The sequence below is a fragment of the Littorina saxatilis genome, linkage group LG4, assembly GCF_037325665.1.
Source record: "Littorina saxatilis isolate snail1 linkage group LG4, US_GU_Lsax_2.0, whole genome shotgun sequence".
Lineage (NCBI taxonomy): Eukaryota > Metazoa > Mollusca > Gastropoda > Littorinimorpha > Littorinidae > Littorina > Littorina saxatilis.
In genome coordinates, this window is record NC_090248.1 from 69,492,186 (window position 1) to 69,518,549 (window position 26,364).

Below are 26,364 nucleotides of genomic sequence, written 5' to 3' on the forward strand. Positions count from 1 at the left end.
GTTGACAACAGTCCGGGATAAATAGATCTACGCCAGATGTGTGATGTTTTCTGACACGCCAGTAAATACAGCACCCTATAGTCACGTGACATGTATAAGGCCATAATGTTGCAACATAGTTTTGTGACATCATGCTCGGAAGCGTAACACATGCAGTAAGACAAGCGCTTGCGATTATTAAAAACCAATGAAGCACACAAAACAAAACAAAAACAACAACACGAGAAACTGTATTGTTTAACACGTTCAACTGATGGTTTGTGTAATTCTTAGCAAGTTTCACCTTGTAAATGTCATTTTAGATATTTCTGTGAGGCCTACATATTGCGCTTTGTCATTATTATAGGATGGAAATGTTATTTACTTCCATGAAGTAGTATTTCACTGTGTGTGTATAACAGGCGCTTCCTGCCGGTTTGTGCAAGCCGTACACCGTTGGTTCGCTGGAAGAGAACAAGCCCAAGAATCGTTTCAAGCGACTCTTTCCCTGTAAGTAAAACGTCGTCTTCTTCTTCTTCTTCTTCTTCTTCTTTGTTCATGGGCTTAAACTCCCACGTTCTCTCACGTTTTTGCACGAATGGAGTTGTACGTGTATGACTGATTTTACCCCGTCATTTAGGCAGTATTAGCCGATTTCGCGGGAAGCATGCTTAGCTAGGCAGCTTACGTCGATTTTTTGACCGGATGGGGACAGATCTGACAAAAGTGTCAAACTTTGTGAGGCAATTCTGTAGACCCTACTTATTAATTTTTTGCTAGGCCCCATCAAATTTGGCCAAAGCAGCCCAGTCGTGTGACGTCATCAATTTTTCTATAGCATTAATAGAGGAAAATACTGCATTTTCATGTCTAAGCAAGATGTTTTAAAAATATAAAGGCAATATGATCAATGCAATGAATTAAATCAGAACAGGATACATTTCAAATCATTTTTTAATCAATAAACATTCATATTTTTGCGAGATATTTGTTTATGGTTTGGCAAAACTCGAAAATAAGGCCAAAAAAATCATGTCGCGACATTGTACGTAACTTGCTTCCATAGTATCAATGAACATGACAATTAAACATTAATTTGTTTCAGAAATATTAGTGTTTATAACTGCTTATTCAGCCCCTTAAAGTTTTCAACATTTAGGAAAACGTCTTTAACGCAATTCTGGCATGTACATCGGCAACCGCAGCCGGTACGAGTATGTGGATATCCATTGATCTATTTGTCACAGCTGCACTTGCACCATCTTGTGCATTGCCATCCAGCTTTCCTGCAACCACACGTGGTGCCACATCCTCTTGCACCCTTGCATGCACATTTGAATAGTTGGCTGCAAGCTTCAGATGCTATTGGCAGTGTCGTCCAAAAAGGGAGCCAAGCCTTGCTGTCCTTGTCCAGAGTCTTGCCCCATCCCTCTGGAGATGGTGCTTGCTGCTGGGCCTGGTCAGCAGTGGTCCAAATGCTTGCCTGGTTGACAGCACGGTTTGAATGCTGTAATATTGCTCCCTGTGTAGGAGGAAGGGCTTTCATCATCATCTTGTCTCTGTGGCAAAACAGCTCTCTGCGGGCCTCATCAACAGAGCTCAGCTGGCTGGTTTTGTCATACAGGACAACTGTGAAGCGTTCCAGCAATTTGTCCGACTGTCACGAATGGTGCCGCGCATACTGGCTACCATGATTGCCAAGCTGTTGAGTATGCCTATACTGAGAAGGACGATGGTGCCGATGTGGTAGTCATGTAGAAGGTAGCCCTATAATCGCAATCGCCGCTCTCAGATGTTCTCTTGACCCTTTAATTCCTGGGCCAGCCCCAGTGACAACAGTTGTTGGGACGCATGGTATAAATTCAACAACAACCGGACAGAGTATATGGGGGAATAAGCTGCGGCAATGACAAATAGCACGTACATTCAGTCCCCCCTTAAGAAGCGAACAAGGAAATAACTTACCATGAAAGTCGCAAAAAGAACTCCGCAAGACTTGGAAAGACAAAGTCGTAGCTACCTATGGCCCAATTACGCTTTAACATATGTATGCCCGGCATTTTGAGGTCATTGGAACATCGGAAATCGGATCGGGTCTACTTTACTGAAGCCAGACAATGATCACGAGGAAGCAGACACAAAGATACTGCTGCATCTACAAAATGCACTGCAGACTGGGTCCTGTGCTTGCTTAGTTCGCACTGTGGACACTGACGTCATCGTCATCATCATTGGACATTTCCGCAAGCTTCAAGCAATGTGTCCAGCGGCAGAAATTTGGATTGCTTTCGGCACAGGAAAGAATTTCACGTACTTTCACATCAATGCCATTGCTCTAGCCCTTGAAGAGGAAAAGTCTACAGCCCTCCCCACTTTCCTCAGCTTCACCGGTTGCGACACGGTCTCTGCCTTGTTTGGCAAAGGAAAACTGTCTGCATGGGCTGCATGGAAATGTTATCCTGCAGTAACAGAGGCCTTTAGGTTCATTGCAAAGAATCCTTTCGTTGCCATGGAGTTGAACAGCCACCACTTCAAATTGCTGGAACGCTTCACAGTTGTCCTGTATGACAAAACCAGCCAGCTGAGCTCTGTTGATGAGGCCCGCAGAGAGCTGTTTTGCCACAGAGACAAGATGATGATGAAAGCCCTTCCTCCCACACAGGGAGCATTATTACAGCATTCAAACCGTGCTGTCTACCAGGCAAGCATTTGGACCACTGCTGACCAGGCCCAGCAGCAAGCACCATCTCCAGAGGGATAGGGCTAGACTCTGGACAAGGACAGCAAGGCTTGGCTCCCTTTTTGGACGACACTGCCAATAGCATCTGAAGCTTGCAGCCAACTATTCAAATGTGCATGCAAGGGTGCAAGAGGATGTGGCACCACATGTGGTTGCAGGAAAGCTGGATGGCAATGCACAAGATGGTGCAAGTGCAGCTGTGACAAATAGATCAATGGATATCCACATACTCGTACCAGCTGCGGTTGCCGATGTACATGCCAGAATTGCTTTAAAGACGTTTTCCTAAATGTTGAAAACTTTAAGGGGCTGAATAAGCAGTTATAAACACTAATATTTCTGAAACAAATTAATGTTTAATTGTCATGTTCACTGATACTATGGAAGCAAGTTACGTACAACGTTGCGACATGATTTTTTGGGCCTTATTTTCGAGTTTTGTCAAACCATAAACAAATATATCGCAAAAATATGAATGTTTATTGATTAAAAAATGATTTGAAATGTATCCTTTTCTGAATTTATTCATTGAATTGATCATATTGCCTTTAAATGTGTAAAACATCTTGCTTAGACATGTATATGCAGTATTTTCCTCTATAAATGCTATGGAAAAATTGATGACGTCACATGACTGGGCTCCATTGGCCAAATTTGATGGGGCCTAGCAAAAAATTGATAAGTAGGGTCTACAGAATTGCCTCACAAAGTTTGACACTTTTGTCAAGTCGGTCCCCATCATATCGCTAAGCTGCCTGGCTAGCTGGGTATTTTCGTGTTTCTGTAACCCACCGAACGCAGACACGGATTACAGGATCTTTTCCGTGCGCAATTGGTCTTGTGCTTGCGTGTACACACGAAGGGGGGTAAGGTATTGGAAGGTCTGCACATAAGTTGACCTGGGAGATCGGAAAACTCTCCACTCTTAACCCACCAGGCGGCCGCGGCCGGGATTTGAACTCACGACCTTTCGATTAGGAGGCCCATGTCTTATTATCCACTACGCCACTGTGCCCGTCTAAAACGTGTTCAAATGACACACCTCCCAGCCTCATGGTATGCCGGTGGTGAAGACTTTGTATTGTACGTACGTTTCAACATGCACCGGCTTGTAATATTTCATCAAATTCCAAATGCATACATCAACTCGAATGTTGATTCTACTGGGAATGCAATTTTTGAGTCACTTGAGAAAAAGTGACTCTATGTAATCGGTCAGTGTTAGTCTGTCCAGCCGGCCGTCCGGCCGGCCGCCCGTCCGGCCGGCCGTCCGTAGACACCACCTTAACGTTGGACTTTTCTCGGAAACTATCAAAGCGATCGGGCTCATATTTTGTTTAGTCGTGACCTCCAATGACCTCTACACTTTAACGATGGTTTCGTTGACCTTTGACCTTTTTCAAGGTCACAGGTCAGCGTCAAAGGAAAAATTAGACATTTTATATCTTTGACAAAGTTCATCGGATGTGATTGAAACTTTGTAGGATTATTCTTTACATCAAAGTATTTACATCTGTAGCCTTTTACGAACGTTATCAGAAAAACAAGGGAGATAACTAGCCTTTTCTGTTCGGCAACACACAACTTAACGTTGGGCTTTTCTCGGAAACTATAAAAGTGACCGGGCTCAAATTTTATGTGAACGTGACTCATTGTGTTGTGAATAGCAATTTCTTCCTGTCCATCTGATGCCTCATATAATATTCAGAACTGCGAAAGTGACTCGATCGAGCGTTTGCTCTTCTTGTTAAATAAAGGTTTCATCAGGAGCGGCTTATCGTGAAATTGTCTGGTATACCTAGGCTGAGGTGCACGAAGATCGAAGCGGGTGACAACCATTGGGTGGTAACTTGGTGAGAGTTGTCACCTTCTTGGGGGCTAACCGACTTGGGTCTCTCCCTCCCACTTGGTCGCGGTGCACGAAGCCGTCTCGGTCATTTACCCTACCGTGTCGGAGGTTATAAATAGATTCGGGAAAGTGACTTCAGTGGCCTTAGTGCGCATGCGCTGATCATGGTGTTTACCGTGGAGCCATCGGGAATCCAAGAAAACTTGACTATAATTATCAGAAAAGGGACGGGCAGTGATCAAAAATAAATGATACAATATTTGTAAATGTGGATAAGCACAGAGGCGAAAAACTAACGTGTGTCTGTTTTTGAGCGCTTTTAGGGCACATCAATTAGGGTTGGGGTTGGGTGAAGAGGGAGATGCAAAAAAACAAAAAACTACTGTGAATTTTGGTTCTTTTTATCAAAATTCTGTTTGTTTTATAAAGTTATATCTGAGGTTTCACAGATTTTCAATTTGCACTGATACACTGGCCTCGAATAAATCCCTCGGTAATGCTTTTAGGTCTACGACCGAACCAAAATCATCCTGTTTCTTAATGTTTTGAGCAATGGGTTTTTTTTTTCTTTACATTTTAATTCAGCTTCATTCTACTCAGAAGAAATTCTTTCAATGTGATGACAAAAACATTAGATAGACGTTTGCTCGGAGAACGTCGTTTGTCAACACAGCAACATTAAAAAAAAAAAGGAGGACGATATAGATTGTTAAATAAAAGGATCTGTGCTTTAGCATTCTGTCTCATCGTCATTGTTAACTGTTGCACTTCACACACACACACACACACACACACACACACACACACACACACACACACACACACACACACACACACACACACACACACACACACACAGACAGACACACACACACACACATGCACACACTTTTGCTCCAGTTACAATCATGTCGTAAGGCTTTATTCAAGTTTGTCTCTTGTTCTTAAACATCCGAATTCAAAGCACACGTCTGAGCTGAGAATATATACATAAATGTCTGCCGCCATTCAATGTGAAATAATGTTGATTTGTGATCCAAACACTTCCGAAGAATGCTGGTTCGTGTGTCTTCAGTCAACCGGCGCCGCATCATCACAACTCCACTGCCTGCCTGCAAAAATACAAACATAGATGGTGACACACACACAATTCAACCCAATTTTTGTTTTTATAATTTCTACATCCGTTGACCGAATTAGTTATCATTTGGTGTTTATTAACTACAGCTATGCATGACGAAGGTCAACAAAGTTGTGAGTTTACAGGTTAAATGGAGGGGTACTTTGGAACACTTTTGAAAGAAGCTAAAAAATCGGACCATGAAACCTACAAACAGGAAACTTTGTGGAATGGTGATGAACAAAGTGAAATTCATGCACAACAACCATGAAGATATTCGCCGAACACGATTGACTGGAAAAATGACCCCTTCATGGTAGAGTCACACTTGCGCAAAATTAACCGATGACAGGAACGCAATCCTCTATGGGGATGCCCTCCTCCTGCCTGTAATGGCTGTACTCAAGTCACTGATTGTCTAAGGTTGTTTATGGTATACTACGTCCTTCAAATAACCCCAAAAATATCAATCTTGAAGAATTAAATCGGGTTCGTTAGTCTACCGCTCCATTTTAAACCTCGAATTGTTGAGCCCATCCCCGAATTTGGATTCTTTTTGGAAAGACAACCAAAGTCAGACCATTTCACCTACAAAATAGCATCTTTCGGGACTAGTCATGCCGAAGCTGAAATTAATGTACACCAAGTATGAAGTATACGAAATACCCTTACTTTCTTGCAGACACCTCAGTTAGCTATCATGCATGCAACTGACTCAAGAAGTCTCACTGGGGAGTTGGAAACTGTGTCGTCTTCAGCCGATTAATAAATTACAATATATCAGTAAAAACACACACACACACACACACACACACACACACACACACACACACACACACACACACACACACACAGAATTACAGTCAGCATTGCAAAAAATAAAGATGAATTTTCTTATGCATAATGCCAAAGAAGGCAAATTAGTCTGATTTCTGATCCTGTTCTGCAATGTGGGCTGGCGTATATGTTTAATTAGCCCATTGTACATATCTTGGCGGTAAAAACCGTAAGAGATCAAAATCAGATAACATTAGGAAAATGATACCGCTTGCAGAAACAAAACACAAGAATGCATACTTCTTTCATTTTAACCAGTCTGAAAAATTCATGTTCGCCAGTGTAAAACCTTACATGACATTTCTACGAACAGCTTCTATACAAAAGTATGCCCTAGCATTGGGAACTTCGTGGGACTCGAGAAAGGAAAAGAAATAATAGCTTAGAAACTATTCGGTGTTGTGTTGTTATCCTGCAATTGAATAGATGAAAAATCCATGCGTCCTTAAAAGGCACAGTCCTTTCCATGCAAACGATTTGGCTCAACCCAAACCTGGCGATGCTTTTACGTAGAATAAGACTTCCCCTTTCCCAAGACACATGACAAAATTCAACAGCCTGAATCAGTGAATGCTTTGTGTGCACAACAAATTGTTATTTTTTAAATGTTTTTGCGAATTCACTTCATTAACAAAAAACTTGTAAAAAAAAACCAAATTCACCAAATTCCAGCTGAGCAGAACTGCTTTCACAATAAGGACTGGGCCTTTAAAGGTACGTTCCTCATCATATTACCCAGTATATCAGACACCACATTGTCATGTTTGTCCAGGTTTTTACATGGAAAAAATAAAACTTTATTTTAACATGGGCACATACGTCTGACTTCTTTTGGTGGAGATTGGAGGATGTGCGATTCATTTCCTACTAGGCACTGGTGTCAACATGTGAAATTCATTAAGCGAATTGTTTTCACTATACACAGAACATAACCAGGCTATCAAATGTGTGTTCAAGTCAGAATGATGCCCTCATTTTTTTTTTAAATTTGAGAGATCTGTGATGTCTGACATTTTGGTTCAAAATGTAAGGAATTTATACTTAAGCTCTAATGAGTAAAAATTTGTCTTGTCAAAAACCAAAAGCATATTCCTTCCTCTACATGCAAGACTTTCTTTTATCTGTGCATCTTCATTTAGTACAGCAAACAAACAAAAACATCACACTCTGCATAGCGAAACAACTTGCAAAGAAAACCTCACAATCTTTATTGGGAGAAAGCCCCTGACTGTTGCCATGTTTTATGCATTAAAAAAAACCCACTGAAACTGTGTGTTGGAATTCTTCAGTTTGATCAGCTATATGTGTTTAAAAAGTTACCTTGATCATTCTGACATGCTGTGGCTCAAATCACATCTCAGACAATGTTGTAGACTCCATAGATCTATAGACGTTGAGGCGCATGGAAGAACTGCATTCTGTGGAAACACAAAACATACACACAGAGGAAGAACAAGTCACAACAATTTTTAGCAGCAGCAACAGTATATGATTTTATTAGTGTGGTGTTTGTGATCTAATGAGTTGGGGGGGGGGGGGGGGGGGACGGGGTGGGGTGGGTGGGGGGGGGGGGATGTGAGAAGGCTAGTTGGGGAACCGGGGGAGGTTTGATATTAGTCAGCATTGTCATTTAAATGTTAGTGATTCAAATGACTGAATTTAAAACAGGGAAAGAGAGATTGTGAATATATTTGTGTGTGTATTTGTGTGTGTGTGTGTGTGTGTGTGTGTGTGTGTGTGTGTGTGTGTGTGTGTGTGTGTGTGTGTGTGTGTGTGTGTACAGGGTAAATCCAGAGCCATTGATTGGAAACAAAAACTTGTTACTGTTAAAATATCATTATCAACAGTTATACAACATAAGAGGCAATGGAAAAGTATGATATGGATATGAAAATATAGCCTATGTTGTAGGTGGAAGAGGGGAGGGGGAGAGGGTCTTTGTTGCTAGCAGTTAGTAAGCAACTAAGACCAGCTGTTGTTCTGGGTGTAACCTTGTAATGTTTAAGCAAACATGTTTGTGGATCACCTTCTGCATTTAGATCTGTTTGAGTATTTGCAAAGTTACCTTGATCATTGTGGCATCCTCTTCATCCCATCACATCTGAGACTATGGCCTCTAGACTCCATGGTCAGACGCTGGAGTGATAACAAGGTCATTCTGAAAAATTGAACATAATTATGCAGAGAGGGGGCAAGGATAGGGGGGTGGGGGCAGGGTTGAAGGTTGGTTACAGTGCTAGTTGGACATGAGAGTGTTATGGGGTGAGGATGGTGCTGATATTAATAAGCATAATCAGTTAAAGCTCACAACTATCTTGATCTTCACAGACATGAATTGCATAATGAATCCACAAGCATGTACCTTTATTTTTGCCCTTGAGTTATAGGTGGAAGGAAATGTTGAGTGGTAAACACAAGTTGTATTGATCACTGGGTCAGCCTGTGGTCAGTCCCCTTTGATCTGCAGATTGCATCAGCATAAACAAACACAATGTCATCATCGTAAACAGCCTGAATGGTCAATCATGAATCTAAATACAAAACTGGATCTAATTTGAGAGTCTGCAAACGAGTCAGTTTGAAGATTCAATGAAAATCTGGCAGTCAATGAAGCAGATAGATCTGGCCTTGCGCTTGTGTTTGCAAGCAGATACATGTTTGAACATCCCTTATCTTAACGTTATCATTCAACAGATTGATATTTTGCCTGACGATTTTCCTGCCGATGAGCTAAACAAACAATGAAAATCACAGAAGTGGTAAGATTTTGAAGACGAAATTCAGTCATACAAACAAACTCAACAGAAAGAATCTAGCTAACTACTGTACAGCTTTCGACAAAATCAACGCATTTGCATGCCTTAGTCATTCCTGCTTTGATTCCAATAATTCTACATGATCGTACTGCACAAAAAATACGAAAACGAGCTGATCGAAATGAGTAACACTGCCTCACCTGCTATGATTGTACTGTGAAAGCGAAGGTCGTCTGCGATTCGAGATTTCAAAGTCGAACAGCGGCGTTTCTGCACTCTCAGCGGTTATCTTGCTTGGAAATGTGAAAAGCATGACTTGAAATCGAACGGAAGGCACCATTCTACCTTTTCGTTTGGGCGTTGTTTTTGTAAAATCTCCGAAAACGTCATTTGGAAAAAGGCGGTCGCCATTTTTTTGGGTGCCAACTTCTTTGAGTGGGGCTGCTAGCTAGCTGGTCCAAACGGGAGCCTCCCATTCGGTACGCAACCCTGTGAAAAAAGCTTCGTGCACCCCGACCGGGAGGGAGCGGACCGACTTGGGCAGATCTCCCATTGGTTGTCACCCACTTTGGCTTCGTGCACCTCAGCCCTGATCCGGGTTGAAAACTGCATGGCTCAGAAACAACATACATTCAGTTTCACGATGAAATAATTACCAATTCTAAATGCGTCGATGTTGTATAGTATATCGTTTAAACACACAAGATATCGGAGTCAGCCTATCTAAAAAATTAAAAAATAAAATTCTGTTTGGTATGAGGGATCATATAGACCAGCCCAGAAACGTACAGGCTGTGTGTATGAGGGATCATATAGACCAGCACAGAAACGTACAGGCTGTGTGTATGAGGGATCATATAGACCAGCACAGAAACGTACAGGCTGTGTGTATGAGGGATCATATAGACCAGCACAGAAACGTACAGGCTGTGTGTATGAGGGATCATATAGACCAGCACAGAAACGTACAGGCTGTGTGTATGAGGGATCATATAGACCAGCACAGAAACGTACAGGCTGTGTGTATGAGGGATCATATAGACCAGCACAGAAACGTACAGGCTGTGTGTATGAGGGATCATATAGACCAGCACAGAAACGTACAGGCTGTGTGTATGAGGGATCATATAGACCAGCACAGAAACGTACAGGCTGTGTGTATGGGATACAATCATCCTTGCACATAGACACATAGCGACAATCAACAGCCTGACTGACACACTTCCTACAGCTCTGTGGCAATGATTATCATCGCTTGTAGGAAAACCACTGTCATTTAAATGGTATTGAAAACCGGTTGCAAACGTAAGCTACAAAACTGTATCCCGCATACTTTAGAGAGCTAGACCACCCATGTCATAACTAAACAATACATTCACACGTGGGTATATCATGTAAATGAGGTTGTGTCCAACTAGTCTGGCAGGAACCTACTTTTCCACTGCTCAGTGACAAAGTCACCAAGACAAACGTCATTCTCGAAATGTGCTTGTTGTTTCCCCTACACAAAATGTTAGCTTTGATGTCAAAGATTGCACGAGGCTTTGGAAGCGATCGAGGTTTCTTACGGCACGTCTTCCATTTGGACGCTTCGATTCCGGGACGTTTGGATTCCGGGACGTTTGGAGCAGAAGGCGCGCAATACAAGCACACAATGGAGGACAAGCAGATACCAGATTTACACTCGCTGCTTTTTCAAATATTGCTCGCATTTCAATATTTAGAAACAAAACTTGGTGTATTACACAGCACGCCATGTCGTTTCTCTATTTGAATCCACGTGAGAGTTGTGGCCCTCGAAGAAGCAGAGATCCAAGTCAATGATTAATTATACTTTTTCTGATTTTACCTCAGATGACCACACCCGTGTCATTCTCACGCCACTCGCTGACGACCCTTCCTCAGACTACATCAACGCCAGCTACATCAGGGTCAGTGTGTGTCACAGTGTGTGTGTGTGTGTGTGTGTGTGTGTGTGTGTGTGTGTGTGTGTGTGTGTGTGTGTGTGTGTGTCTCTCTCTCTCTCTCTCTCTCTCTCTCTCTCTCTCTCTCTCTCTCTCTCTCTCTCTCTCTCTCTTTGCAAATTAGATCAAACGCATTTACGGAGGTTTATATTTTTCAAAACGGCCTTCTTTCATAAGATATGTGCGTGCGTATGGTGTGTGTGTGTGTGTGTGTGTGTGTGTGTGTGTGTGTGTGTGTGTGTGTGTGTGTGTGTGTGTGTGTGTGTGTGTGTTATTTTTCAAGTGGCTTTTCGTTGTTGTTTGTTATCTATACCCTTAGGCTGGCTGTCGCGACATATGTCGCGCTACTGTACGTATACTGTCACCTGGTTGTCACGACATATGTCGCGCTACTGGCTCAGTCTGTTTGGTCGGTTCCGATTACCTCCCATGGATGCAAAAACCTATATGACCGTTGTTGGCTCACGTAAGTGTAGCCTATGCGATGCTAACTTTTGTCTGTCTGTGCGTGCGTGCGTGCGTGTGTGTGTGTGTGATAGAAACTTTAACATTTCCGAGTCTATGGATAAAGCTCGCATAAGAAGATTACGTCTCGGTCAAAAGTGTTTGACGTGTGTGATAGAAACTTTAACATTTGAAGACGTCACATTCGTAATATAAGAGGGTTAGACGTCACGCGAAGGAATTACTGAAAGTCTCGGTCATTGTTATTGTGAGCGGGCCGAGACTAGTTGGCAGATCTAGTGTCTCGCTTTCTTGCACAGTTTCACCTATGCTTACTGTGTGTGTGTGTGTGTGTGTGTATATGTGTGTGTGTGTGTGTGTGTGTGTGTGTGTGTATGTGTGTGTATGTGTGTGTGTGTGAGTGTGTGTGTGTATGTGTGTCTGTGAGTCTGTGTGTCTGTTTGTCGATTTCTTACGTGAGCCTTGAAGGCTTCGCCTCTTGTTCTTTATTTTTCTCTCTGTTAATTCACCAGTGGCTATGTAACATGTCTTACAGAATTGCACCAGTGTAAGGGTAGTTTTTTTGTACTGATTTTTGCAATTTGTTTGGCTACAGAATCTCCATGACGAGCAAGCCTACATCGCAACTCAAGGTAGGGGACATCGTACGCAGGGAGGGAACAGCCCCTCCCGTGTAAACGTTCGGCACTCTACTGTAAATCTGCCCAGGCTTTTACATCCGATGAGACCATCTTCGGATGGCGGGGATATAGCTCAGTTGGTAGCGCGCTGGATTTGTATTCAGTTGGCCGCTGTCAGCGTGAGTTCGATCCCAGGTTCGGCGGAAATTTATTTCAGAGTCAACTTTGTGTGCAGACTCTCTTCGGTGTCCGAACCCTCCCCCCGTGTACACTACATTGGGTGTGCACGTTAAAGATCCCACGATTGACAACAGGGTCTTTCCTGGCAAAATTGCTTAGGCACAGTTAATAATTGTCTACCTATACCCGTGTGACTTGGAATAGTAGGCCGTGAAAGGTAAATATGCGCCGAAATGGCTGCAATCTACTGGCCGTATAAAATTTCATCTCACACGGCATCACTGCAGAGCGCCTAGAACTGTACCCACGGAATATGCGCGATATAAGCGTCATTGATTGATTGATTGATCTTTTCATTCGCTTCATTGGCTAATAGTACAATCACATGTTACTACCCATAGTTATCACTACAAATCATGTACTATTTTTACCAACAGTGAATAATCAAGCATGAATGAACAATTGTTTGTACTGAGGAATGCATGTTTACTGATTAAAAGCCCCACAATGACGAGTATAGCCAACTTTAAACAAGAATAGTACAATCAGAGTACCCTTGGGGCGTCGTGTGCCTTCTGTACGAAGTGCAAAGAGGCTAGGCTTGGAGGAGCTTTGACTGTGGTTTTGGACACACTTTCTCATAGGCAGAGATAGAGGGGGGGGGGGGGGGTCACAGAGAGCAAATTGCAATGGTTTAACGAGTTCAGGCAGGTCATTTGCTCGTGTTCATGCAAAGGTAAAACTCGGCTACTTTTAACGTACAGAGATTATCTCAAGATTACCTGTAGTGCGCCCTCCGTGTTTTACAGGCCCGCTTTCGCACACCGTGGGTGACTTGTGGCGACTGGTGTGGCAGGAGAACGTCACACAGATCGTCATGCTCACCAACCTGCAGGAGAAGGAGAAGGTAAGATAAGGAGTAAAGCACATTAAACAGGGATGGCCTTAACCAGGGATGGCCTTAACCAGGGATGGCCTTAAACAGGGATGGCCTTAACCAGGGATGGCCTTAAACAGGGATGGCCTTAACCAGGGAGGGCCTTAAACAGGGATGGCCTTAAACAGGGATGGCCTTAACCAGGGATGGCCTTAAACAGGGATGGCCTTAAACAGGGATGGCCTTAAACAGGGATGGCCTTAACCAGGGATGGCCTTAACCAGGGATGGCCTTAACCAGGGATGGCCTTAACCAGGGATGGCCTTAACCAGGGATGGCCTTAACCAGGGATGGCCTTAAACAGGGATGGCCTTAACCAGGGATGGCCTTAAACAGGGATGGCCTTAACCAGGGATGGCCTTAACCAGGGATGGCCTTAACCAGGGATGGCCTTAAACAGGGATGGCCTTAACCAGGGATGGCCTTAACCAGGGATGGCCTTAAACAGGGATGGCCTTAACCAGGGATGGCCTTAAACAGGGATGGCCTTAACCAGGGAGGGCCTTAACCAGGGATGGCCTTAAACAGGGATGGCCTTAACCAGGGATGGCCTTAACCAGGGATGGCCTTAAACAAGGATGGCCTTAAACAGGGATGGCCTTAACCAGGGATGGCCTTAAACAGGGATGGCCTTAACCAGGGATGGCCTTAACCAGGGATGGCCTTAACCAGGGATGGCCTTAAACAGGGATGGCCTTAACCAGGGATGGCCTTAACCAGGGATGGCCTTAACCAGGGATGGCCTTAACCAGGGATGGCCTTAACCAGGGATGGCCTTAACCAGGGATGGCCTTAAACAGGGATGGCCTTAACCAGGGATGGCCTTAAACAGGGATGGCCGATCGCCAGGGACGAGTAGAACATCCGCCGGGCTAGTATGAGATTGTTGACTTCACGTGAACTTCTTCAATGGCTTGTGTGTCTTTTATGAGATTGTTGACTTCACGTGAACTTCTTCAATGGCTTGTGTGTCTTTTATGAGATTGTTGATTGTATGTGAACTTCCTAGACTTTTCTTTCTTTCTTTCTTTCTTTATTTGGTGTTTAACGTCGTTTTCAACCATTCAAGCTTATATCGCGACACTTCCTAGACGGTTCGTGTGTCTTTTATGAGATTGTTGACTTGTATGTGAACTTCCGTGACGGTTCGTGTGTCTTTAATGAGATTGTTGACTTCACGTGAACTTCTTCGATAGCTCGTGTGTCTTTTATGAGATTGTTGACTTCACGTGAACTTCCTACACGGTTCGTGTGTCTTTTATGAGATTGTTGACTTCACGTGAACTTCCTAGACGGTTCGTGTGTCTTTTATGAGATTGTTGACTTCACGTGAACTTCCTAGACGGCTCGTGTGTCTTTAATGAGATTGTTGACTTCACGTGAACTTCCTAGACGGTTCGTGTGTCTTTTATGAGATTGTTGACTTCACGTGAACTTCCTAGACGGTTCGTGTGTCTTTTATGAGATTGTTGACTTCACGTGAACTTCTTCGATGGCTCGTGTGTCTTTTATGAGATTGTTGACTTCACGTGAACTTCTTCGATGGCTCGTGTGTCTTTAATGAGATTGTTGACTTCACGTGAACTTCCTAGACGGTTCGTGTGTCTTTTATGAGATTGTTGACTTCACGTGAACTTCCTAGACGGTTCGTGTGTCTTTTATGAGATGTTGATTGTATGTGAACTTCCTAGACGGTTCGTGTCTTTTATGAGATGTTGATTGTATGTGAACTTCCTAGACGGTTCGTGTCTTTTATGAGATGTTGATTGTATGTGAACTTCCTAGACGGTTCGTGTCTTTTATGAGATGTTGATTGTATGTGAACTTCCTAGACGGTTCGTGTGTCTTTTATGAGATTGTTGACTTCACGTGAACTTCCTAGACGGTTCGTGTGTCTTTTATGAGATTGTTGACTTCACGTGAACTTCTTCGATGGCTCGTGTGTGTCTCCGTCGGGTGATTGTTGACTTCCATCGAACTTCCGTGACGGTTCGTGTCTTTTATGAGATTGTTGACTTCCCGTGAACTTCTTCAATGGCTCCTGTGTCTTTTATGAGATTGTTGACTTCACGTGAACTTCTTCCATGGCTTGTGCATGTGTGTTTCAGGTAAAGTGTCACAGCTACTGGCCGGAGAAAGGAGAACGGATGGACCATCCTGACGTCATCGTGGAGGGTGCTGACGTGCAGCTGAGAGCCGACTTCTATGTGCGCTCTTTTCTTCTGCGCAAAGATAAGGCAAGTGAATTCAAGGGGGATTTCCTTATACCTTGCTGCATATGCCCAAGTATCGTTTATTGCTATCATATTCTTACATCCAGTAAATATTTGAGAGGGGATGAAGAGGAAGCCCAGATTGTGTGTATGTGTAATTGTCAGGTCTCCACAAAGACTGATCCAGTGAGCTCAGATTAAATCATTCTGGGCGACATAATGGTTTTTTGTTTGTTTTTGGCGACATTATGTACGTTGGTGCCTTTTGCACACAAAAAAGCATCATGATTATGCAAAGTCAAACTAGTTGCGATTTGGAAAGCCTGTCGTGTTTTTTCAGGTCTAGTCAGGTTCATTGGATTAGTTGGTTTGTGTTTGTTATTTGCTGTCCCGAGAACACGGGGGATCATACGAGGCTGATTCTGAATTGATTTTGTCTCTGTTTTGTTCTCGGCCAGCTCTTCAAAGCTATTCACATTTACGGCGTATCACGTAAAAAATGTGAACGGTTCTTTTCTTCTCAGGGATACCTTTGAAAGTGCAGTTTTCTCAGGCTGTGTTCACCGAGTCCGGCTGTATGGTTCCTACACCGAATTGTTCCATTCATACAGCCTCCATTAGCACTTAATTGGTCGAATAAATACGTCACAGTAAGTCGTGGCGGGTCACTTTTCATTACAGAGCGAGAACAACAAGAACATGTGGAACAATCAAGCAATGTTGCCACGTTTGGCTCGCGTGTGTAATGATGAGGTCGACCAGCAAATTGGTAATCATTGCACACATAGCCCAATCAATCTGCTTTCTTGTTTTTGTAATATCGCGAAAGTGCGCTGCCAACACGAATTACCGGAAACATCCGGTGTAAGAACCAAATAGCCGGAATGAGTTGACAGACCGTGTTTATGGTGTGTGTGTGTGTGACGGTGTGTGTGTGTGCGTGTGTGTGTGTGAGTGTGTGTGTGTGTGTGTGTGTATGTGTGTGTGTTTGCAGACGAGCACGCCGAGACAGGTGACGCAGTACCACATGGTGGTGTGGCCTGACCACGGCGTGCCCTCAGCCCTAGCCCTGGTCAACCTACAGCGCTACATCAGCGCCAGGACTGACCCTGGCTCCGGCCCTCTGCTCGTCCACTGCAGGTCTCTTGCAATACATTGTGGCAAATAGTAAACAGTTTATTCTGTAGTTTGTCCAAAACGAGTTTATACTCAAAAGAGGAGATCACAGTTGAATAAACTAGTGTGTTGATGTTGCTTCTTTGGCAGTTAAAAAAAAGTTTAACTTTTTCATGCGATCTCATGTAAGTAATTGTACAACATTTCCTTTGGGAGTTTATACAGGTCCCATAAGGAGTTCTCTTAAACATTATTTTATGAAGCTGGAACTGCTTCTTTTTTTTTTGGGGGGGGGGTGTCATAGGTAGTGGAATCCTCCTTTTAAGACCTGCAAACCCAAAGAAAATCAGGTTTTAAAATGGGGGTAAACGTACAGAGGTTATGAACAGAATTTTTTTAGAAAACAGGGTCTTGTAGGTAGGGGCGAGGCTAGCGAAGGCGAGTCGTTTGTAAGCATTTGCTTTTTTTGTATTTGGTGGTTTGGTTGGTTGGCTGTTTGGGGTTTCGTTTGTTTGTTTTCCTGTGTGACAAACAAAAGATGTATGATGCCAAAGTAATAAACCATGTTTTCTTTGTGTTTGTATTCTAACCCCACAGTGCCGGGGTGGGCCGTACCGGAACGTACATCGCCCTGGACATGCTGATGCAGGAACTGAAGGCCCAGAAACAGGTGGACGTCCTCAAGACCGTGACCCGGATGAGAGAGGACAGAGTCATCATGATACAGAACGTCGTGAGTGAAACAGCGACCGGTGTGAAAAATGTGCATTGAAGCGTATCATGTGGATACGTAGTATTTTAATGAATTGGAAAACTGGGGTCTAGATCTTGCTTACACTGGTCATGGTTTTGGAGAGGAACAGTATTCCAATAGACGATTTCGGAAATAACTCCGTCGGGTTGGTATAGATTGTGTAAGAGTGAATACCCTTGCTTTTCCTCTGACAAATAACTTCACACATTCTTCTGTCTACGTATTTCCGTCACACCCTTCGCTAGTGATTGGGCGTTAATTTGTTTCCGAGTAAAACGCAAGGGTATTCAATATTTCACAACACATACAAACCCGAGTTATTGTCGGAATTCGTCATTTCTGTATACGTCATTTCTGTATACGAATTTCTCTTTTCTATGAACACAGGATTGGTGCGCATGCCTGTACGAGATACTACTGGTAGAGTTCCTTGGAAGATACACTCGTCTTTCAGTATTTTCCCCTAGGAATTTCCACACGATAAGTATATGTATACACAGACGATAATTTTCTAATCTAAGCGTAAACAGAAAGCTAGGAACACATCTATCAATGCCTTCCCGTACCTCTTTTCACAGGATCAGAACGTGTTCCCGAGTGAGGTGCTACTGGAGGCACAAACACGCCTTTCAATATTTTCCCAACGTTTTTCAACAAGATCGGTTCGTGTTTCTAAATGAGGTGCTACTGGAAGCGCAAACGCGTCTTTCAATATTTCTTCAACGTCTTTCAAGAGGATCATTTCGTGTTCCTGAATGAGGTGTCACCGGAGGCGCAAACTCGTCTTTAAATATTTTCTCGTACCACTTTCCGCAGGCTCAGTACGTGTTCCTGCATGAGTCGCTACGGGAAGCGTATAAACATAAAGAAACACATCTATCAATATTTTTCCGTACCTCTTTCCACAGGATCAGTACGTGTTTCTGAACGTGGTGCTCCCGGAAGCGTATACACATAAATAAACACATGTATCTATATTTTTCCGTACCTCTTTCACAGGATCAGTACGTGTTCCTGCACGAGGTGCTCCTGGAAGCGTATAGGTCCAATTCATTCTTCTTACTGGGCGTGACGTTATCAAATGGATCGGCTAGCTTTAGCCCTAAGGGGCACAACTCCGCTCATACTCTCTTCGCGCCGCCATATTGGATGCCGTCTTTGTTAGTTTTCTTCATTGCACTCTTGTTCTTTTTGCGTATTTCACTGTGTATGCAGACAAAATGAAGAAAACTGTGCATGCATGAGTCCAAAGGGGATCTGCCTTTTTAACACAACAGCACAACATAACAAGTCGCGTAAGGCGAAAATACAACATTTAGTCAAGTAGCTGTCGAACTCACAGAATGAAACTGAACGCAATGCCATTTTTCAGCAAGACCGTATACTCGTAGCATCGTCAGTCCACCGCTCATGGCAAAGGCAGTGAAATTGACAAGAAGAGCGGGGTAGTAGTTGCGCTAAGAAGGATAGCACGCTTTTCTGTACCTCTCTTTGCTTTAACTTTCTGAGCGTGTTTTTAATCCAAACATATCATATCTATATGTTTTTGGAATCAGGAACCAACAAGGAATAAGATGAAAGTGTTTTTAAAATGATTTCGACAATTTAATTTTGATAATAATTTTTAGATATTTAATTTTCAGAGCTTGTTTTTAATCCAAATATAACATATTTATATGTTTTTGGAATCAGCAAATGATGGAAAATAAGATGAACGTAAATTGGGATCGTTTTATAAATGTTTATTTTTTTTTACAATTTTCAGATTTTTAATGACCAAAGTCATTAATTAATTTTTAAGCCACCAAGCTGAAATGCAATACCAAAGTCCGGGCTTCGTCGAAGATTACTTGACCAAAATTTCAACCAATTTGGTTGACAAATGAGAGCGTGACAGTGCCGCCTCAACTTTCACGAAAAGCCGGATATGACGTCATCAAAGACATTTATCGAAAAAATGAAAAAAACGTCTGGGGATTTCTTACCCAGGAACTCTCATGTCAAATTTCATAAAGATCGGTCCAGTAGTTTAGTCTGAATCGCTCTACACACACACACAGACAGACACACACACACACACACACACACACACACACACACACACACACACGCATGCACATACACCACGACCCTCGTCTCGATTCCCCCCTCTACGTTAAAACATTTAGTCAAAACTTGACTAAATGTAAAAAGTAAAGCAAGAATACATTATTATATTCATTTATTTATTCTTTATCTCAAATTACCATGCAGACAGTGCACCAAAATTCACAAGATAAAGCTCTCAAGACAGGCAAATGAGGTACAATGCAGCTCAGGTAACTACTGCAAAGTATAATTTTCAAAGCATCCTATCACAGTGTTCATTCTAAAGGCACAACCGATGGACAAGTGTTGATTAGCGCACTGCACACAGCAAAAAAGTAACCAGTTATAATCGTCTTCTCCGCTCAGTAACTTCCTTCCAGTTGTCACCCTGATGGTAAACAACTTTAGGGATCCTAAATTGTGCCTGCTGACTGCAGTTTTTGGCCACACAACGTGTCATTTTCACTTTTGTCGAGTCGCCACCCAACGCTCAAGCACTGTCAGAGATCGTGCAAGGCATCCAACATGGCGGCGGATGACCAATTCCAGAGAGTTACGACCCGTGATTCTCATACCGCGCGCGCCGAGTAGAAATGCTGTTGTTAACTTGAGTTTCTGCAATGGGCCTATACACATAAAGAAACACACGTATCTATATTTTCCGTACCTCGTTCCACAGGATCAGTACGTGTTCCTCCACGAGGTGCTCCTGGAAGCGTACACCAGCAGAGACGCGCGTGTCAGCGTGGAGGATGTGGACCGTGTCTTCCCCACGCCCGTCAACACCAAGACCGACAACTCCCGCATCGACCGCGAGTTTAAGGTACTCTCACATTCTTCTTCTTCAGCGTTCGATGATGATTGTGTCTAAATTCGTTGGCCCGTAATGTTCGCAAAGTTGGCTGTCAGTATCGAGGTCCTGGGTGCTGCCCCACAGCTTGGTGTCAGGTACACGCACATGTCAGTGATTACATTTTAAATCTCCATGGAAGATGTGTTAAGTTTTAGGGTAGCACCTAGAGATATTGATGCTCCATTTTGATTTAGCACAAAGATACAGGTATCAGTTACGAAACCACTTTTTGTAAAGTCCCACTATGCGCAGAAAACTTGCAGGTAATAGATTTGTGTTAGGTGTCGGAGTGCAGGTAATAGATTTGTGTTAGGTGTCGGAGTGCAGGTAATAGATTTGTGTTAGGTGTCGGAGTGCAGGTAATAGATTTGTGTTAGGTGTCGGAGTGCAGGTAATAGATTTGTGTTAGGTGTCGGAGTGCAGGTAATAGATTTGTGTTAGGTGTCGGAGTGCAGGTAATAGATTTGTGTTAGGTGTCGGAGTGCAGGTAATAGATTTGTGTTAGGTGTCGGAGTGCAGGTAATAGATTTGTGTTAGGTGTCGGAGTGCAGGTAATAGATTTGTGTTAGGTGTCGGAGTGCAGGTAATAGATTTGTGTTAGGTGTCGGAGTGCAGGTAATAGATTTGTGTTAGGTGTCGGAGTGCAGGTAATAGATTTGTGTTAGGTGTCGGAGTGCAGGTAATAGATTTCTGTTAGGTGTCGGAGTGCAGGTAATAGATTTCTGTTAGGTGTCGGAGTGCAGGTAATAGATTTCTGTTAGGTGTCGGAGTGCAGGTAATAGATTTGTGTTAGGTGTCGGAGTGCAGGTAATAGATTTCTGTTAGGTGTCGGAGTGCAGGTAATAGATTTGTGTTAGGTGTCGGAGTGCAGGTAATAGATTTGTGTTAGGTGTCGGAGTGCAGGTAATAGATTTGTGTTAGGTGTCGGAGTGCAGGTAATAGATTTGTGTTAGGTGTCGGAGTGCAGGTAATAGATTTGTGTTAGGTGTCCGAGTGCACGGATGCTGTCAGTATTTGTGTTATTGTCAAGCCCCGGTCTTGTAAAAGCACAGTCATGTAAAAGCACAGTCATGTAAAAGCCCAGTCATGTAAAAGCACAGTCATGTAAAAGCACAGTCATGTAAAAGCACAGTCATGTAAAAGCACAGTCGTACAAAAGCCCCGGTCATGTAAAAGCACAGTCATGTAAAAGCACAGTCATGTAAAAGCACAGTCGTACAAAAGCCCCGGTCATGTAAAAGCACAGTCATGTAAAAGCACAGTCATGTAAAAGCACAGTCATGTAAAAGCACAGTCATGTAAAAGCACAGTCTTGTAAAAGCACAGTCATGTAAAAGCACAGTCATGTAAAAGCCCAGTCATGTAAAAGCACAGTCATGTAAAAGCACAGTCATGTAAAAGCACAGTCATTTAAAAGCAGTCATACAAAAGCCCGGGCGGAACTGTGTTCATTTTCAAGATGGTCACCACGAAAAAGAAAGTATTGTTTAAAGTTCACAGTGTTCGGGAAGTATTGGAAAATGAGATGGTTATGGTTACACGCGACATAAACAAATATATATTCACCTTTTTCATTGTGGTGGAGAAGGGAGGATTGCATGAATAAGTTAATGTCTAGAATTTATGGGAGGGATGTCACAAATAAAATCGGAAGTAGACATGGAAACAAGGTATTGGACGATTTGCACAAGGCGTCCTTATTTTGTTTGTTTGTTTGTTTGTTTGCTTAACGCCCAGCCGACCACGAAGGACCATATCAGGGCGGTGCTGCTTTGACATATAACGTGCGCCACACACAAGACAGAAGTCGCAGCACAGGCTTCATGTCTCACCCAGTCACATTATTCTGACACCGGACCAACCAGTCCTAGCACTAACCCCATAATGCCAGACGCCAGGCGGAGCAACCACTAGATTGCCAATTTTAAAGTCTTAGGTATGACCCGGCCGGGGTTCGAACCCACGACCTCCCGATCACGGGGCGGACGCCTTACCACTAGGCCACCGTGCCGGTCTAGGCGTCCTTATATTTTGATAGAAAAGAAGTCATCTGTTATACACGATGTTGTTTATTTCTTCTCTGCAGAGCCTGTGTGAGATGAAGAAGTTCGTGTCCAAACAGACCTACACCATGGCTCAACAGACAGAGAACCAAGCGAAGAACAGAGACTCTTCAGTGATGGCAGGTTAGTCAAGACTGCTTGGCCCGATCCCTTGATCAAAATTAAAATACTTTTAGCAATCGTTTGTTTCTTTATTTCCAATCAGGTCTTCGCCTAGCTTATTTTTGCCGGATCTAACTTGGGTAACATTCTAAACACTTTAAAGTAGAGGTTTCCTTAACCGGAACAGGTCCTCTCCTGTTTGAAAAGACATATTTGTATTTGGTTCGTTCTTTGTTTCAAAATGTGGAATGACTGCTTGGTTTCCTGACTATTGGGGCAGTAACTGTAATTGCACATAGTAAGGAGGCATGGATGCACGTGCTTTAGATTATGTACACGAACTCGTCACATTCTGTATTATGAGCGCACAAAGATGCCCTCTTCAATGCCTGTGTGTTTTATTTTAGGGTACGTGTATACCTTTTCGGATGGAACTTTTGTTAACAGGTTTCTCTGTCAATGTCTGTGAACTCTTATTTCAAGGAATCCGACCAAAGTTAATCTTGACATTTCTTTTCAGACGACGCCCACCTGGTGTACCTGTCGGTGCACGTGGCAGGCAGAAATCAGTACATCAACGCCGTGTATGTCCCGGTAAGTACATCAACGCCGTGTATGTCCCGGTAAGTACATCAACGCTGTGTATGTCCCGGTAAGTACATCAACGCCGTGTCTGTCCCAGTAAGTACATCAACGCCGTGTCTGTCCCGGTAAGTACATCAACGCTGTGTATGTCCCGGTAAGTACATCAACGCCGTGTATGTCCCGGTAAGTACATCAACGCCGTGTATGTCCCGGTAAGTACATCAACGCCGTGTCTGTCCCAGTAAGTACATCAACGTCGTGTCTGTCTCGGTAAGTACATCAACGCCGTGTATGTCCCGGTAAGTACATCAACGCCGTGTCTGTCCCGGTAAGTACATCAACGCCGTGTCTGTCCCGGTAAGTACATCAACGTCGTGTATGTCCCGGTAAGTACATCAACGTCGTGTATGTCCCGGTAAGTACATCAACGCCGTGTATGTCCCGGTAAGTACATCAACGTCGTGTATGTCCCGGTAAGTACATCAACGCCGTGTAAGTCCCGGTAAGTACATCAACGTCGTGTATGTCCCGGTAAGTACATCAACGTCGTGTATGTCCCGGTAAGTACATCAACGTCGTGTATGTCCCGGTAAGTACATCAACGTCGTGTATGTCCCGGTAAGTACATCAACGCTGTGTCTGTCCCGGTAAGTACATCAACGCTGTGTCTGTCCCGGTAAGTACATCAACGTCGTGTATGTCCCGGTAAGTACATCAACGCCGTGTATGTCCCGATAAGTACATCAACGCCGTGTCTGTCCCGGTAAGTACATCAACGCTGTGTCTGTCCCGGTAAGTACATCAACGTCGTGTATGTCCCGGTAAGTACATCAACGCCGTGTCTGTCCCGGTAAGTACATCAACGCTGTGTATGTCCCGATAAGTACATCAACGCCGTGTCTGTCTCGGTAAGTACATCAACGCCGTGTATGTCCCGGTAAGTACATCAACGTCGTGTATGTCCCGGTAAGTACATCAACGCCGTGTATGTCCCGATAAGTACATCAACGCCGTGTATGTCCCGGTAAGTACATCAACGCTGTGTATGTCCCGGTCAGTACATCAACGCCGTGTATGTCCCGGTAATTACATCAACGCTGCGTATGTCCCGGTAAGTACATCAACGCTGTGTATGTCCCGGTAAGTACATCAACGCCGTGTATGTCCCGGTAAGTACATCAACGCCGTGTATGTCCCGGTAAGTACATCAACGCCGTGTCTGTCCCAGTAAGTACATCAACGCCGTGTCTGTCCCGGTAAGTACATCAACGCCGTGTATGTCCCGATAAGTACATCAACGCCGTGTCTGTCCCGGTAAGTAAATCAACGCTGTGTCTGTCCCGGTAAGTACATCAACGCCGTGTATGTCCCGGTAAGTACATCAACGCCGTGTATGTCCCGGTAAGTACATCAACGCTGTGTCTGTCCCGGTAAGTACATCAACGTCGTGTATGTCCCGGTAAGTACATCAACGCCGTGTATGTCCCGGTAAGTACATCAACGCTGTGTATGTCCCGGTAAGTACATCAACGCCGTGTATGTCCCGGTAATTACATCAACGCTGTGTATGTCCCGGTAAGTACATCAACGCCGTGTCTGTCCCAGTAAGTACATCAACGCCGTGTCTGTCCCGGTAAGTACATCAACGCCGTGTATGTCCCGATAAGTACATCAACGCCGTGTCTGTCCCGGTAAGTAAATCAACGCTGTGTCTGTCCCGGTAAGTACATCAACGCCGTGTCTGTCCCGGTAAGTACATCAACGCCGTGTATGTCCCGGTAAGTACATCAACGTCGTGTATGTCCCGGTAAGTACATCAACGCCGTGTATGTCCCGGTAAGTACATCAACGCTGTGTCTGTCCCGGTAAGTACATCAACGCTGTGTATGTCCCGGTAAGTACATCAACGCTGTGTATGTCCCGGTATGTACATCAACGCCGTGTATGTCCCGGTAAGTACATCAACGCTGCGTCTGTCCCGGTAAGTACATCAACGCCGTGTATGTCCCGGTAAGTACGTCAACGCTGTGTCTGTCCCGGTAAGTACGTCAACGCTGTGTCTGTCCCGGTAAGTACATCAACGCCGTGTATGTCCCGGTAAGTACATCAACGCCGTGTCTGTCCCGGTAAGTACATCAACGCTGTGTCTGTCCCGGTAAGTACATCAACGCTGTGTCTGTCCCGGTAAGTACGTCAACGCTGTGTCTGTCTCGGTAAGTACATCAACGCTGTGTCTGTCTCGGTAAGTACATCAACGCCGTGTATGTCTCGGTAAGTACATCAACGCCGTGTATGTCCCGGTAAGTACATCAACGCCGTGTATGTCCCGGTAAGTACATCAACGCTGTGTATGTCCCGGTAAGTACATCAACGCCGTGTATGTCCCGGTAAGTACATCAACGCCGTGTATGTCCCGGTAAGTACATCAACGCTGTGTCTGTCCCGGTAAGTACATCAACGCCGTGTATGTCCCGGTAAGTACATCAACGCCGTGTATGTCCCGGTAAGTACATCAACGCCGTGTATGTCCCGGTAAGTACATCAACGCTGTGTATGTCCCGGTAAGTACATCAACGCTGGGTATGTCCCGATAAGTACATCAACGCCGTGTATGTCCCGGTAAGTACAACAACGCCGTGTCTGTCCCGGTAAGTACATCAACGCTGTGTCTGTCCCGGTAAGTAGCCTACATCAACGTCGTGTATGTCCCGGTAATTACATCAACGCTGTGTCTGTCCCGGTAAGTACGTCAACGCTGTGTCTGTCCCGGTAAGTAGCCTACATCAACGCTGTGTATGTCCCGGTAAGTACATCAACGCCGTGTCTGTCCCGGTAAGTACGTCAACGCTGTGTCTGTCCCGGTAAGTACATCAACGCCGTGTCTGTCCCGGTAAGTACGTCAACGCTGTGTCTGTCCCGGTAAGTACATCAACGCCGTGTCTGTCCCGGTAAGTACATCAACGTCGTGTATGTCCCGGTAAGTACATCAACGCTGTGTCTGTCCCGGTAAGTACATCAACGCTGTGTCTGTCCCGGTAAGTACATCAACGCCGTGTCTGTCCCGGTAAGTACATCAACGTCGTGTATGTCCCGGTAAGTACGTCAACGCTGTGTCTGTCCCGGTAAGTACATCAACGCTGTGT

At 44.1% G+C, this 26,364-nt stretch overlaps 2 protein-coding genes and 1 long non-coding RNA gene across 3 annotated transcripts in view; 2 read left to right on the plus strand and 1 right to left on the minus strand.

The window, feature by feature from the left end:
- LOC138965496 (uncharacterized) overlaps positions 1–16,541 on the plus strand; it is a 76,891-nt gene extending 60,350 nt beyond the window's left edge. Inside the window, exons 18-22 of the mRNA XM_070337670.1 lie at positions 402–489; positions 11,136–11,212; positions 12,306–12,342; positions 13,320–13,417; positions 15,556–16,541. Of these exons, the coding sequence (XP_070193771.1) occupies positions 402–489; positions 11,136–11,212; positions 12,306–12,342; positions 13,320–13,417; positions 15,556–15,861 (606 nt within the window). The 3' untranslated portion in view covers positions 15,862–16,541. The remainder of the gene's footprint in view (positions 1–401; positions 490–11,135; positions 11,213–12,305; positions 12,343–13,319; positions 13,418–15,555) is intronic.
- Positions 7,161–9,870, minus strand: LOC138965495 (uncharacterized). The gene is made up of 4 exons (XR_011455474.1): positions 9,482–9,870; positions 8,888–8,986; positions 8,591–8,683; positions 7,161–7,943 (listed from the first exon to the last, which is right to left on the minus strand). It is a non-coding gene; the product is annotated as an uncharacterized lncRNA (long non-coding RNA).
- Positions 16,542–16,633: 92 nt separating the features above from the next.
- The window catches only part of LOC138965497 (receptor-type tyrosine-protein phosphatase epsilon-like), a 49,430-nt gene continuing 39,699 nt past the window's right edge, over positions 16,634–26,364 (plus strand). Inside the window, exons 1-6 of the mRNA XM_070337671.1 lie at positions 16,634–16,800; positions 17,374–17,509; positions 18,530–18,553; positions 20,322–20,441; positions 22,558–22,657; positions 23,157–23,230. Of these exons, the coding sequence (XP_070193772.1) occupies positions 16,637–16,800; positions 17,374–17,509; positions 18,530–18,553; positions 20,322–20,441; positions 22,558–22,657; positions 23,157–23,230 (618 nt within the window). The 5' untranslated portion in view covers positions 16,634–16,636. The remainder of the gene's footprint in view (positions 16,801–17,373; positions 17,510–18,529; positions 18,554–20,321; positions 20,442–22,557; positions 22,658–23,156; positions 23,231–26,364) is intronic.